Genomic DNA, 16070 nt, shown 5'->3' on the forward strand with positions numbered 1-16070 from the left:
TGCTCAATTGGAGAATCTGGTTTATGATGCACCCAGGGGTGAGGTGGGGGGGGGAAACAGGGTCACAGGGGACTGTAAATTACATGTGCCAGAGTTGGTTACATACAGGGCAGTGCCAGTACGTCGCCTCTAATAAATCCTTTGGAGTTTTTCGAAGTTTGGCTCAAGAATCATTATTTACTTAGGGTGATTGCTAGAATCCTGACAATATGATTCTGGCCCTCCGCGGTGGAATAAGTCCATTTGGAGACCACTGTGGTCAAAAGAGGATGTCTTGAGGTCCATCAGAAGACAGTGGTAAATTATCTCAGGAACTCTTTTGAGGTCTGTTCAGAGGTGGTCTTCAGCAGGTTCTGGAGAACCGGGAGCAGAAACTTTGAGTAGTTCGGAGAACCGGCAAATACCATCTCTGACTAGAGGTTTTACAGTGTCCTTCCTCTCCCACGCCCACCAAGCCATGCTCACAGAACTGGTAGTAAAAAAAAATTGAATCCCACTACTGGGTCCGTTAATTAATTAGTGGTGACCCCTGACTCTCAATTCAGTGAGACCCCATTTTTCTTTCTTTTTCTTTTCAAATCGGGCTTCTCAGCTGCTGGAAAACACTCCAGAAATGTTTCTCTTGGACTGGAGAATATTTCTCCTGTTGTTGACCTTAGTGAATTCCACCATGGAAGCTGGGAACCCTTCAAATGAGAGTCAAGGTGAGATTTTTTTTTTTTTAAAAAAAAACCTATATCACAGAAATAGATCTCAAAAATTTTGGAAGAAAAAAATTGAAGTTGCATGTCATAGGAAAGGAGAAACAAGGAGAAAATCCGAAGTTACTGTGGGTTAATTTTGACCTCTTTCAAGGTTGTACTATACTGTTTTTCTCTAGCTTAGATGTCTCCTTCTCCGCCTTTCTCCTCCTCCTCCTCCTCCTCCTCCTCCTCCTCCTCCTCCTCCTCCTCCTCTCCATCTTTCCATCTTTCCATCTTTCAATTTCTCCATCTTTCCATCTCTCCATCTTTCCATCTCCAGTTACTTTTAGCTGCTATTTGAAGCATGAATTACTATGTTTTCAGTTATTTAAGATGCCTTATTATCTACTTTTTTGGAAGCCATTTCTTACATTTTAAAAAAAATAGCTTTCCCCCCTCTCCTCTCCAGATCTACCTCCACAGCTACAAAGAACCGTGGTCAGTATATTTGTTTGATAATTTCTGCAACATTTATTTTCAACTTCTGTACACTGCCCTTCAAAACAAGGGTTTCCTAGAGTGGCTTATGACAGCCCCAAAATGCACAAAAGAAAAATAATAATAATTCAAATACACTTAACACACTAAAATGCATGACATTAAAACAATAAAAGCAATAGATTAAATAACAGTTTCTAACCATGTTTACATTTTCCTAGTTCAACTGCATACAATTCTTTTTCTTTTTCTTTAGGAAGATATCATAACAGGACAGTATTTAAATGGTAATTGGCATTAATTTTCTCTCTCTCTTTTAATCTCATTTAATCTACATTTATTAACTTTTTTAATATTCCCCTTTTTCAGCTCTCCTCAATATTCTTAATTTCCAAAGGTAAGCATTTGATTTATGTTTTTCAATGATTTAGTTGCTGATGCAGAAATAAAGCTGGATTGGATCACAGTTACATTGAAATAAGATCCTGTAATTACTTTCTAAATGCAAAAATTGACATCCATATTAAAGAAATATTTGTGCCAAATAACAACCAGCATTTGAATTTTTGGTGCAAAACATGCTCATCTACAAATGAACAATTTTAACCTAACATTGCATGAATCTAAGCCTATGGAAAATTAACATTCATCATTGCACAAATTGAAATCATTGGGCTGATGGAATAAAACGTGGCATCCAAACCATAGTTTACTCCATCAGCCCAATGATCTCAGTTTGTGTAACAAACAGTGTAAGTTTCCCACAGGGCTTGAATTTATGCAACATAGACACTATCAGTATGTGAAAAAATGATTTGTTCTTAATAATGTGAAAGATTTTTCTGCGTTGTTACAAGCATTTCATTTCCATACAATTCTTTAGGGTAAATTACTGGTTTTTTCCCCCCTTCTTTTTAGCACCAGTATTTGGACCAAAGATCTCTTCAACCAAATCATGGCACACTGCCATGCTCAGAACTTTGCAGTTACTTATGGCAGCTTACAGGTGGTACAGACTTCATACCAGTATTTTCATTCCAAATTGTTTAAATGTCCTGTAAGAGAAAAACTAGAAAGGTGATTTTTCAGGAATATAACACTGGAAAATTGGTGGTTTTTTTAAAAAAAACATATCCCATCCTTCTTGACTAGTTATGTCAAAGTTTACCCTGTTCTTGTCTCTTATCGGCTTCAGATGTTCAGTGTATAATTTAGGGAAAGCATTATGACCCAATAATTCAGGATGTGGTTGTATTTTAATGATTGGGGGGCATGCTTAGCCTTGGGTTGAAGGGAAGGGTTGCCCTGGGGCAGGGCAAAGGATGTCAAGTAGACTTATAGCATCCTGTCCATGGAGGGGCTTTTCTGTTCTAGAACAGGGGTCGCCAACCTTTTGGACTTCAGGGACCACCAAACTCATAATTTTAAATCCCACGGACCAGAGACCCTGGGAAAATTCCCCCAAAAAAGTCTGCAGGAAAATTCCCCACCCCGTTTTCCTACCGATCGATCGTTCTTTATTTGGGATTGCAGGATACTGTTTCCAGCTCCGTTCTCAGGAGGAGAGAGAGAGAGAGACTTTTGGCTTCATGCAATGAAAGCAGCAGAAGTCTTTCTTTCTCTCCCCCAAACTCCGCCAGAAATTAGTCTTTGTGCGACTTGTCGTGCCAGCGCAGCCTCTTGGGCAGGAGGCCTTGCAGGGTCCCAAAGACTCATTTCTGGCAGAGTTTGGGGGAGAGAAAGAAAAACTTCTGCCACTTTCCTTGCATGCAGCCAAAAGCAGAAGAGAGAAACGGAAAGAAGCAGCCCAGTGGCCAGGCCAGGTGCATGGGGGGAGTGGGGTAAGTTCCCCCCTCCACCCTTTCCCCCTCCCCTCAGTACCTCGTGTTGTTCGCAATGCAAGCGACACAAGCCTTGTGTTCCCACGGGCCATGTGGGTGGCGCAGCCTTGTGTTCCCGCGCAGCCTGGATTAATTGCTTTGAGGGTTACATTTCTCTGCGGACCACCAAATTTTCTCATAGACCATCAGTGGTCCCCGGCCCGCTGGTTGGCGACCACTGTTCTAGAGGATGGATTTGCTTGGCAAGCATCATCGGAAAGACCCCTGGCATGGGGGGGGGGGGATTTCAGTCTCCCCTTCTCGTATTTGAACTTGCAGAACTTTCTGCCCTGTTTTTCAGGAATCAATCACCAATTATTTTGAACATCTTTTCCACAACCCCAGAATGTTCCTTTCAATCTTTCGAGATATGAGTACTGCGAATTTTCAAACAGCCATGAAGTACCTCTTTGGAAGGACCCGGAAGTATTTGGTAAGGCCGGTTGGGTCACTGACAAAAAAAACACACACAAAAAAACAGGAAAAGTGTGCTTTGCATCCCCTCTTCTATCAAATATTTTTATTGTGGGTCTCACTCTGTGCCCTCCTGACAACTTTTTCTCTTAAAAGAAAGACAAAGGACCAAATGGCATAGAACTTTAATCTTCTGAGCATTCTCACAGCCTATCTCTAAACTAAGGTTTCTCAACCTTGGCAATTTTAAGATATGTAGACTTCAGCTCCCAGAATTCCCTAGCCAACTATGCTGGAACAACCCATGCTGGCTGGGGAATTCTGGGAGTTGAAATCCATGTATCTTACAGTAAAGTTGCAAAGATGGACAAATTCTCCTCTAAACTATTCCAGTCTTTTTGAACCTTTCTTAAATAGGACGATCTGTAGCCATCCCTTCCTCCTCCTCCTCCTCCTCCCAACCACCGATAATTTATTTTCTCTCTGATGAATGTTAAGATTTCTGCAGAACTACAGTTTCATTATGATCCCTGTTGGAGATCTCATTTTTCTTGCCATGGCTTAGATCTTTCTCTTGTATCTCCAGGAACTTGGAAATATCCTAATCGATCTACACGGAATCAGAAAGAAAATTTTCCAAAGTCCTGGAGGGAACCGTACCTTGGTCCTTATTACCTTAGAAAAGTGCTTTGCGCTCCTCCATTCTGCTGAATGTGTGGACATCTTAAGCCAGATCCTTCAAGCCTCTTCGGCCACGTATCTCCAAGCCTACAATGTGGCAAGCTTCCCTCAAGATCTTCAGAAAGAGGCGTTCCGGAATCTGTAAGTCATTTTCTCAACAGTTTATGATGCCAAAGGAAAACAGTTATGAATATTATTTGCCCAATGAAAGGGAAGGCTCAAGAACTTGATGTTCATGAATGCCCAGGGACGTCACCTCCTAATGCCCAACATCTTCTGAGCCCACCTGATATTCTGCTCCACTTTAGTTGTTGTTGTTTTTCTGTAAGTGATTCAGGTTTTTGTTAAAGGTAAGATGACGTCATGCAAAATCTGATCTAATCTAAGTACTAATCTAATCTATTCTAAGTCTGATCTAAGATTAGTACGCAAAATTGTCTGCTACAACGTCCTACTTCAGCTTCTACCACAGTAACATACTGGCAAACAATAGGTACAAACTCAATGTAAACAGCTCCAAACTCGATTGCAGAAAATACGACTTCAGCAACAGAGTGGTCAATGCCTGGAACTCACTACCTGACTCTGTGGTTACATCCTCAAACCCTCAAAATTTTAACTTTAAACTATCCACTATTGATCTCATCCCATTCCTAAGAGGTCTATAAGGGGCGTGCATAAGTGCACCATCATGCCCTTTTTTTCGTACTCATTTATTATGTCTATACTTATACCTGTTTATACTTATATGTTTATATGTTATGTTTTTCTACTTGTTTTCTCATGCATGCTTGACAAACTAAGCTAAATAAATAAATAAAATAAATAAAAATCAAGCTCCAGTTTCGAGCCTTACATTTATTTGTGTTTTGGACTCCAGAACCAGTTGAGACCTCTTTTACTTGCTGGTTATCCAGTCTAAGGCTCTCCCTCCTGTCTCCAAGGCCATTCCCACAGACCATTACTCGGGGTTTCCCGTGCTCTAGAAAAATATTGGTTATCCTCTCCGTTAACCAGGTTTTAATTAGTTTTAGTTTATTTTAGTTCCTTTTGATTTCGTTTTATTGGGTCCTGAGATAGTTTGGCTGGATCCCTTTTTCACCAATGGGCCACCCTGTCTGATTCTTGTGTGGTTTTGGTCCTTCAGATCAGTAATCTTCAAAGACCTGTACGACAGGCTAACCACAAACACTCAAAGGGCTGTGTACGAGTGGATGATGCAGAACCTACAAACCACCGACAACGCCAGCGGTAAGTGAAATGTGTTATTTATCTGTGTCAGAGGTGGTATTCAGCAGGTTCCGACCGGTTCTGGAGAACCGGTAGCAGAAATTTTGAGTAGTTTGGAGAACTGGCCAATACCACCTCTGACTGGCCCCGCCCCCATCAATTCTCCGCCTCCCAAGTGCCAGCTGATTGGCTGGCTCTTCTTTGGTTGCCCTGCACAGGAGAACGGAGCTGGAAAGCAGGTTAGTGAGGTGGAGAGGGAATGGGGATTTTGCCGTATATCCTTCCCCTGCCACGCCCACCAAGCCACGCCCACAGAACTGCTAGTAAAAATATTTGAATTCCACCACTGATCTGTGTGTGTGTGTGTGTGTGGACCCATGCATGGGTGTGTCTTTGTGGGCCATTCACACAAAAGTACAGCAAGTAGCACCCACCCAGCCGACAGACACTACAAAAGCTAAAGAAAATGGGACCCTTGTTACTGTGAGGACAGGAGACCACAAGGAAATCTCAGAATGGAAAAGCCAACGTAATACCTGAGAACCAAGGGACGTCAACCGGTTTCTTTCCATTGCCAAGAAAACGATATGAATATATCTTGCATGCCCTTCAGGAATTGAGTTTGCTCTGAAGAAGTTAAGCGTTTTGATGACATTCAGTAGATGGCAGTAGAACAAAACCAATATGAAACCAAAACCAAGCTGAATAGTCAAGATCTCGTTGATGACCCAAGCTCTGTAAAGGACCTTGGAATATTCACCTCTAATGATCTAAGTGCTAGAGCCCACTGCAACTACATAGCCAAAAAGGCATTAAGAGTTGTTAACCTAATCCTACATAGCTTTTTCTCTGGCAATATCACACTACTAACCAGAGCATACAAAACATTTGCTAGACCAATACTCGAATACAGTTCATCAGTCTGGAACCCTCACTACGTATCTGATATTAGCACAATTGAGAAAGTCCAGAAATATTTCACAAGGAGAGTTCTCCACTCTTCTACTCGTTGTAGAATACCTTATGCCACCAGACTTGAAATTCTAGAACTAGAAAACCTTGAATTACACCGTCTTCGGTCTGACTTAATAATGGTATATAAAATCATACATTGCAATGTCCTACCTGTCAGTGAATACTTCAGCTTCAACCATAACAACACAAGAGCACACAATAGATACAAACTCAAGGTAAACCGCCCCAAACTTGATTGCAGGAAATACGACTTCAGCAACAGAGTGGTCAATGTCTGGAATACTCTACCTGACTCTATGGTTTCTTCCCCAAACCCCAAAAAACTTTAACCTTAGACTGTCTACTACTGACCTCACCCCTTTCCTAAGAGGCCTGTAGGGGGCGTGCATAAGCGCACCAACGTGCCTACCGTCCCTGTCCTATTGTTTCTTTTATTTTTATTTTATTTTTCTTATATGTACCCATTTCATGTATTCACAACTATGTATACACTTATACTTATTATCTTGTAAACAATTGGCAAATCAAATAAATAAATAAATAAATAAATAAATAAATAAATAAATATTGTAATCGGCTTTTTATCTTGCTGATGTTCCTAGGCTTAAGTAAGACTGATGTTATAATATTGTGGCCTTCAAGTTTCAGACAACTCCACATCTTGGGTCAGCGCTGAAAACCTGTGGATTCTCGGGAGGTATATGGTTCACCTCCCCCTTGAAGAAATCAGGAAAATTAACCCGTATGAAGTAAGTGAAAAGAACCTCTGAATATGAAGAACATTTATGGAAGGTCTCACCTGAAGTGAATCTGCCTTTGCTCAAGCTCGCAAATGGTAATCGCATGATGCAGGATGGTGTAACTGTTGCAAATATGAATATTAAGAACCATGGTGGACCAGTAGTTAGAATGCAGCATTGCAGGCTAACTCTGCCCACTGCCAGCAGTTCGATCCTGACCGGCTCCAGGTAGACTCAGCCTTCCATCCTTCCGAGGTCAGTAAAACGAGGACCCGGATTGTTGGGGGCAAGAGACTGACTCGGTAAACCGCTTAGAGAGGTCTTTAAAGTACTGTGAAGCGGTATATAAGTCTAAGTGATATTGCTATTGCTCTTCCTTCCTTCCTTCCTTCCTTCCTTCCTTCCTTCCTTCCTTCCTTCCTTCTTTCCTTCCTTCCTTCCTTCCTTCCTTCCTTCTTCCTTCCTTCCTTCCTTCCTTCCTTCCCGTTTGATCCTGACCAGCTTAGAAAGGTCTTTAAAGTACTGTGAAGCGGTATATAAGTCTAAGTGATATTGCTATTGCTCTTCCTTCCTTCCTTCCTTCCTTCCTTCCTTCCTTCCTTCCTTCCTTCCTTCCTTCCTTCCTTCCTTCCTCCCCCCTCCTTCCCTTCCTTCCATGGTGCACAGTGGTTAGAATGCAGCATTGCAGGCTAACTCTGCCCACTGCCAGCAGTTCGATCCTGACCGGCTCAAGGTTGACTCAGCCTTCCATCCTTCCAACATGGGTAAAATGAGGACCCAGATTGATTGGGGGCAAGAGGCTGACTCTGTAAACCGCTTAGAGAGGTCTGTAGAAGCACTGTGAAACAATATATAAGTCTAAGGGTTGTTGCTTAATACATGCTGATTGCTGAACAACTGAATTTTGATCATGTGACCACGGAAATGTGAGGACCGGTCAGTTGTAAGTCACTTTTTCAGCAACTACCATCATGAAATGAATGGTTGTAAGTCAAAGACGAATCTGTCGATGCAGTAAAATTAACATATGAGATTTTTTTTCCCCCAATTTCTTTTTCAGTCTATTGATCGAGGAGGCCTATCTATCTCAACTTGTCTTTTCTCCTCTACTTAGATGTGGCTGTTTGTCAGCTACGACAATGCAACCAAGCAACTGGATATGGTGTACGATATCACACCTGATCTTGCGCAAGCTTTCCTGGAAAGAATCAACGCATCTGGCTTTGATATGAGGAACATATCCACTTTGTACAGGCAAGCTTGATTTCCTCCAGGGTTGCATTTTGAGGAGCTGAGCAACAGTGGAATAGTCTAACCGTGAAGGTTGTGGGTTCTCCATCTGGAGATTTTTAAGAAGAGGTTGGAGAAAAGGTCTTTTTTGTGGACAAATTGGTCCACAATTGCAGAAAATTGACCTAGAAGATTTTCATCCTCCTTCCAACTTCTAGATAGTCCTGGTGGTTTCTTCCAACTCCATAGTTCCTTGATGTTTTGTGAAGTTGTCTGAGGCGAAGCTTGCAAATTGGTCAAAGCCGCCCACCCGCCCTCCCAATGATGCATTTTGGATGTCGACTTTGGCTCAAGATAATTTGATGACAGATAACAGATAATCAGAGTTGGAAGGGACCTTGTAGATCATCTAGTCCAACCCCCTGCCCAAGCAGGAGACCCTACACCATTTCTGACAGATGGCAGTCCAATCTCTTCTTGAAAGTCTCAAGTGATGGCGCTTCCGCAACTTCCGAGAGCAACTTCTGTTCCATGGGTTGATTGTTCTCACTGTCAGAAAGTTTCTCCTTATTTCCAGGTTCAATCTCTCCTTGTTCAGTTTCCATCCATTATTCCTTGTCTGGCCTTCAGGGGCTTTGAAGAATAGCTTGACCCCTTCCTCCTCTCTGTGACATCTGTCTTCTTGAAGGATGTCACCAAGAAGTTCTTCTCAGACTGGAGTTCAGCTGCCTGCTATTTTGAAGTGGAAAACACCTCAAGCCTGAAATAGGTTTAATGAAGATAGAAAAGGGTGTGGGGAAGAGACAATATAATTTCTCCAGAAGAAAACAAAATCTGCAGACAGGACAGGCAACTAACCTCTTCTGTTCCTCCTGCAGGCTGGGTTTGCTGGTTTGTTTCTACCATGATTTGTCAGAGATGGATTCCACCATGGCTCGAGCATTGCTTCACCAGATGATTAAATGTCACCAGTTGAGGAGCTTCCAGGCCAATGTACGGAAGGTAAGGAGAGACTGGGACAACATCATCAGAGGACTGGAGATTAAAAACATACAAAGAACGGTTGCAGGAATTGGGTATGTTTAATTTAATGAAAAGAAGGACTAGGGTGACATGATAGCAGTGTCCGAATATCTGGGAAGCTGCCACAAAGAAGAGGGGGACAATCTATTCTCCAATGCAACCTGAAGGCAGGATGAGAAGCAATGGATGGAAACTAATCAAGGAGAAAAATAATATAGAACTAAGAAGAAATGTCCTGACAGTGAGAACAATTAATCAGTGGAACAGCTTCCTTCTAGAGGTTGTGGGTGTTCCAACACTGGAGGTTTTGAAGAAGAGATTAAGCAACATTTGTCTAAAATGGTATAAGAATTCCTGCTTGATCAGAAGGTTGGACTAGAAGACCTCCAAGGCCCCTTTCAACTCTGTTATTCTGTTACCACTTCTGAGAGCTTTCTAGTGATGTCTTGACTTTAAAACCATGTGTTCTAAGCTTCTTGGCATTCGCTTTTCAAAATATTGTGGGTTTTGTGTTTTTTTTGAATTTTTAAAGAAGCTTTATTAAATACAAAAAGTTAAAATACACAAATACAAAAGTAAAAAGAATACAAAATTGTACAAGTAAGTATCACAGCAAATTCTATAGTGCAACCAATCTTATTTTCCTCTAGTACAGTTTGATAGTGATGTAAATATTCCTTCTAATGGGTTTTGCTTTTTATTACCCTTGGTGTTCTTGGCATGGTTGCAGCTGAAATCCCAACTTCTCAACGTTGCCGTCCGAAACCAGACGTTGAATGACATTCTCGGCACGCTCTCTGACGCTGTCGTGGGCCTGGCAACCAGCCAGCTGGAGTCTCTGTCCCCCACAGCCGTGCATTCTGCCATCTCCACGTTAAACCAAGTCTCCAGATGGGCCAGGAGCCAAACTATAATTCTATCCAGCAAATACTTGCTTTACGAAAAGGTATGTTCGACTGTCACAGGCATCAGTGTGCTTTGGATTACAAAACCCTTTTGTTGTGGTGTTCCTTGAGATGAGAATGTTAGTTAGTTCCCAGCCCATTGCAATGCTTGCTGATTGTGTGCAAATGGTGGTTTGCTCAACCGTTTTATGAAATAAGGACAATTGGCTAGGTTCATGCGATCCTTTCAGCCATCAATCCCGGTTTATGTCTTTGATTCCCTTGTCAGGCATTGTCGTTTCACAATGTTAGCCAAATGGGGGCTTTAGCACCTGGCATTGACACTCTGTCCTTCTACAATATGAACCCCAACGAACTCTCTCAGGCCATCCAGAGCGTCTTGGCCCACCGGGCAGTGGATCTGTCCCCAGCTCAAAGACAAGGAATCTTCCGGAAGGTAAGCGCTTATATTTCCAAGCAGTGGAGAATGTGTGAGTGAGATGGAGATCAGAGTTTAGAAAGATTTCCTCTCCATGTTCTACATTTCAAACAATCCTATCAAGAGGACTAGCTTCAGAAGTCTTAATGTAACACTAATTCTGTTATTGTTAGTTGCGAAGTCATTTCTGACCCGTCGCAACCAGTGGTGGGAATCAAAAAAATTTACTACCTGGTGTTGTTTGCAATGCAAATGACGCAAGCCTTGTGTTCCAGCGGGCCATGTGGGTGGCACAGCCTTGTGTTCCCACACAGCCTGGATTAATTGCTTTGGGGTGGTGGTGCTCTGGGGGTGACATTTCTCTGTGGACCACTGAAGTTTTCTTGCAGACCACCAGTGGTCCTTAGCCCACCAATTGGCGATCACTGGTCTGTGGTTTGCTGGAACACAAGGCTGCGCCGCTTGAATTGTGAGCAACACGAGGTAGTGAGCGGAGGGGGGGAAGGGCGGAGGGGGGGGAACTTGCCCCTCTCGCCCCACGCGCCTGGCCTGGCCACCGGGCTGCTTCTTTCCGCTTCTTTCTGCTGCTTTCGGCTGAACGCAAGGAAAGCAGCCAAAGTCTTCCTTTCTCTCCCCCAAACTCCACCAGAAACGAGTCTTTGGGACCCTGCAAGGCCTCCTGCTCCAAGAGGCTGCGCCGGCAAAGACTCATTTCTGGCGGAGTTTGAGGGAGAGAAAGAAAGACTTCTGCTGCTTCTGCTGCTTTCCTTGCATGAAGCCAAAAGTCTCTCTCCCTCTCTCTCTCCCCCTGAGAACGGATCTGGAGACGGTATCCTGCAATCCCAAATAAAGAACGATCTATCGGTAGGAAAACGGGGTGGGGGATTTTCCTGCAGACTTTTTTGGGGGAATTTTCCCAGGGTCTCTGGTCCATGGGTCCCATCTCCCAAGGTTGTTTCCACAGATGGTGATAGACAATTTTCAAACTCTTCCCTTTCTCCCCACAGATCCTGGCCTCCTCGCCACTCACGTCGGTGCTCCCAGATCTGCCTGGTGCCTTTTTTACCGAGGTCTCCTTGTTCGATTTATGGAAGGCAGGCAGCTTCAATGCATCATTGGTGGAAAAAAAAGAGCTGAGGCCAAGCCAGGTAATCTTGCAGAGCGACAAGTGGGTGAGTGCATGATGGCGCTTTGGGGACATCTTGGGTTTGACAACCAGGAAGTGGAAGAATAGAATAGGATAGGATAGGATCTATTAAGAATAGAATAGAATAGAATAGAATAGAATAGAATAGAATAGAATAGAATAGAATAGAATAGAATAGAATAGAATAGAATCTATTAAGAATAGAGCAGAGTAGAATAGAGTAGAGTAGAGTGGAGCAGAATAGAATCTATTAAGAATATAATAGAATAGAATCTATTAAGAATAGAGTAGAGTGGAGTGGAGTAGAGTAGAGTGGAGCAGAATAGAATCTATTAATAGAATAGAATAGAAAATAGAAAATAATAGAAAATAGAAAATGGAATGGAGTGGGTGGAGTGGAGTGGAGTGGAGTGGAGTGGAGTAAGTAGAGTAGGTAGAGTAGGTAGAGTAGAGTAGAATAGAACAAGAAGAATAGAATAGAATAGAATAGAATAGAATAGAATAGAATAGAATAGAATAGAATAATAGAATAGAATAGAATAGAATAGAATAGAATAGAATAGAATAGAATAGAATAGAATAGAATAGAATAGAATCTATTAAGAATAGAGCAGAGTAGAATAGAGTAGAGGAGTGGAGCAGAATAGAATCTATTAAGAATATAATAGAATAGAATCTATTAAGAATAGAGTAGAGTGGAGTGGAGAGAGTGGAGCAGAATAGAATCTATTAATAGAATAGAATAGAAAATAGAAAATAATAGAAAATAGAAAATGGAATGGAGTGGAGTGGAGGGAGTGGAGTGGAGTGGAGTGGAGTGAGTAGAGTAGAGTAGAGTGTAGAGTAGAGTAGAATAGAACAAGAAGAATAGAATAGAATAGAATAGAATAGAATAGAATAGAATAGAATAGAATAGAATAGAATAGAATAATAGAATAGAATAGAATAGAATAGAATAGAATAGAATAGAATAGAATAGAATAGAATAGAATAGAATAGAATAGAATAGAATAGAACCAATGGAACAGCTTGCCCTCGGAAGTTGTGGGAGCACCATCAGTTGAGACTTTCAAGAAGAGATTGGACTGCCATTTGTCAGAAATGGTGTAGGGTCTCCCACTTGGGTGGGGGGTTGGACTAGATGACCTACAAGGTCCCTTCCAACTCTGATTATCTGTATCTGTAAGAATAAAGCTGGAAGGGACCTTGGAGGTCTTCTAATCCAGCCCTCTGCTCAACCAGGTGAACCCACACCATCTCAGACAAGTAACTGTCCAGTCTCTGCTTAAAAACCTCCCGTGAAGGAGCCCACGATTTCTGGTGGCAAGCTGTTCCACTGGTTAATTGTCCTCACTGCTAGGACGTTTCTCCTTAATTCCAAGTTGCTTCTCTCTTTGGTTAGAGGACAAAGGGAGCCATTCTCCCACACCTTGGCCCTAATCTGGATATTCTCCCAATCCCCATTGTCAGAGAGGGGCCAAAAAAAATGCAAGATGGCTCATGCATCCATGCGATGGAAGCTCGTTAATCAATGTCTGTCACCTGTCAGAGGGTAGGGCTTTGATTGCATGATTATATGCTGGCAGGGGAATTCTGAGAGTTCAAGTCCTTCTATTTTAAAGCTGCCAAAATAAAAAGAAAATATACCTGTAATATACAGATCCCTTATCTATTTAATTTCAGGCTTTGTTTCTGTATGAATTATTGTCAAGGAAAACTTCCCTGTCTAATCTCTTAAGGTAAGGAAGCATCCTCTGGTCTTTAATCCTTATGTTAGAATGAGAACGGAGGATCCTTATTGAAGACAACATTCTAGACCTGACATCCTCTAGAGATGTGGTATTACAGCACCCATGCTCCTTGACCCACTGGCCATGTTGGTTGGGATACTTGTAATGGGACTCTTTGGAAAAACACAACTTTTTTTTCCAAAAAGTTTTTTATTTTTTACACATCTCTTTATATGAGCAACGTGATTCCAGATTATAACACTTTTACATAATCATACTTTCATTTCCACCAATCTTATATAATATCATCTCATATCATTATCCATTTCACTTATCTTTAAATAAATTTCCATTTTATATTTCAATCTATTAATTCAATATCAATATCATTTCATCCAAATATAGATTCCCAGTTCTTTACCGCCTATTATTTCCATTTTTAGCTTATCACCTATTTTATTTTACATTACACATCATTCTTGTTCTTAATTTTCCCTAAACCATTTATATAATAACAATCTAAAGAAAATCAAGAATAAAGCAAAACCAATATATTTAGGATCCACATGGTATATCCCCTCAATCTATCTAATTTAATAATTCATTCCCCAACTTTAAGCATATTAACATTAAGTAATCAACTGTATATTTTAAGACATATATATTTTAAAGTATCCCCCCCTTAAATTGCTAGAGTAACTTCCTAATATATCTCATTTCATCTTAACTTTTCTTTTAGTCCTTAATAGTCATATTTTTTCCTTTTCTACTTAGCCAAAATTTATATATTTTAATACATTTCACTTTTCTTAGGAAAGACACAATTTGAAAGACCAGATTTTGATCCTAACTTAGAAAACGTTATTTTTCAGACGTGGAGTCTAACTGAATGAGAGGGAACCTTCTTAGCATTAAATTCGATCTTACACAATTCTTACTTTGTATTTTTTTTCTTTTCCTCCAGTAATGGACAGCTGTTGAAAGGAATGACCTGCTGGCACATAGAGAATCTGAGCCCAATCTCTCTTTTGAACCTTTTCCACAGATTTGAAACGCAGCTTCATTTGCTGTCCCCTTTCCAGGTCAAATATGAATAATTCCTTAATATGTTTGTTTTATTTCCAACAGAAGATCTGTTTAGTATCTCTGGATCATGATTTCAGACGTTCCCCTAGGGCAAATTAAATACTTGCAATTTGCATTTTAAAGAGAATGCCTTTTTAAGGAGAATTGCATTTTATGGAGAGTTTGCATTTTGGAAATAATGTAATAAGAAAAACAGCCATTGCTTCCCGAATACTGCACTTTTCTGAATTTGAAAAGATCACACTTTTATCAACAAGCAAATCCATAAAAGCAAAGATGTTTGATTTCATACACATCTGTGTGTGTGTGTGTGTGTGTGTGTGTGTGTTTAGTACACATTATGCAACACACCAAAATGCATCATATCAAATTGCTTGTAAATTGTGTTTAGGGACTCTACCTGGAATGTGCCAAAGGTTTTTTTTAAACACAATTGTGCAGAAAAATGACAACGTTAGTTTGAGATCATGTTGACTAAATGTGAAATTGACTTGACAATGGATTTAAATTACTGATATTTGTTGGCGTATATAGAAAAAAAAATTGGTCCCTCAGGATTATAGCTTTTTTGCTTTGTTTCTATGCAATTACATTTGAAAAATCCTTTTTGCAGATCAATTGTTTGGCTTGGAAATTCTGGACAATTTCTGGAGCATCTGTCCCTCCCTACCTCTTAGCTGTGCTTCCGTAAGCCATTCTTTTTTAATTACCTTCCTTTTCTTTTTTCTCTTACCGGAGTGAAAATCATCATGAAAATTATAGATCTTTATAGTGCCAATATGCATGTAGCATTCCAGCCAATATTCATTCATTTCTTTCATGGTTTTCAAAAAAAAAAGTATTTATGATAGTTGCTGTGTCTCCAAATAATGAAAACCTTTTAATTGCATTTTAATTATGGCATTTGGCATTAGGATTTGAAGGGACTATATGAAAGACCAAACATTATTTCATTGCCATCATGATAAAACTGCTGCTAAATAAACACACAATGACTGTTAGACTTCAAATTCTGAGATGAATGGAGATTTAAACCCAAGGAATTTACCAGTTGCAAAAATTTCCTTGTTTGCACTATTATTACTAATTGGATTTGAGGCTAAGTGGCCATTTTACTAATTCTTTGGCAGAGACACGATTCAAATTTATTGACAATAAAAGCTCAGCCAAATACGAATAGCTGGTTGAATTACACATTCAAATGTATCCATATAAAGGCTGCAAGATATTTACACTGTATTTTTTTATTTTAAAAAGGTCTTTGATCTCTGTTTTGGGGAAATGGCTAATTAAATTATAGAAATATGCTTTCCTAAATCGGATGCAAAATGCCATTCCAAACTGGAAACCATTTCAACCCTGAGCTACAAATATTCTCCTTTAAAATGCAAACCATTCTTGGACTTGGCTGTTACATATGGTGCCCTTGC

The 16070-nt window shown here is 40.6% G+C and overlaps 1 protein-coding gene across 1 annotated transcript in view; it reads left to right on the plus strand.

The window, feature by feature from the left end:
• The first annotated feature begins 670 nt into the window (after positions 1-670).
• Positions 671-16070, plus strand: part of OTOA (otoancorin) — a 37663-nt gene continuing 22263 nt past the window's right edge. The window contains exons 1-15 of the mRNA XM_087942346.1: positions 671-704; positions 1551-1578; positions 2100-2187; positions 3363-3494; positions 4062-4297; positions 5304-5407; positions 7010-7110; positions 8216-8355; positions 9210-9333; positions 10085-10300; positions 10528-10695; positions 11685-11825; positions 13508-13563; positions 14519-14636; positions 15254-15327. Of these exons, the coding sequence (XP_087798472.1) occupies positions 671-704; positions 1551-1578; positions 2100-2187; positions 3363-3494; positions 4062-4297; positions 5304-5407; positions 7010-7110; positions 8216-8355; positions 9210-9333; positions 10085-10300; positions 10528-10695; positions 11685-11825; positions 13508-13563; positions 14519-14636; positions 15254-15327 (1760 nt within the window). The remainder of the gene's footprint in view (positions 705-1550; positions 1579-2099; positions 2188-3362; positions 3495-4061; positions 4298-5303; positions 5408-7009; positions 7111-8215; positions 8356-9209; positions 9334-10084; positions 10301-10527; positions 10696-11684; positions 11826-13507; positions 13564-14518; positions 14637-15253; positions 15328-16070) is intronic.

This window comes from Notechis scutatus, chromosome 12, assembly GCF_049901735.1.
Source record: "Notechis scutatus isolate UNSWTSFEM ecotype Mainland chromosome 12, rNotScu1.2, whole genome shotgun sequence".
Taxonomy (NCBI): Eukaryota; Metazoa; Chordata; class Lepidosauria; order Squamata; family Elapidae; genus Notechis; species Notechis scutatus.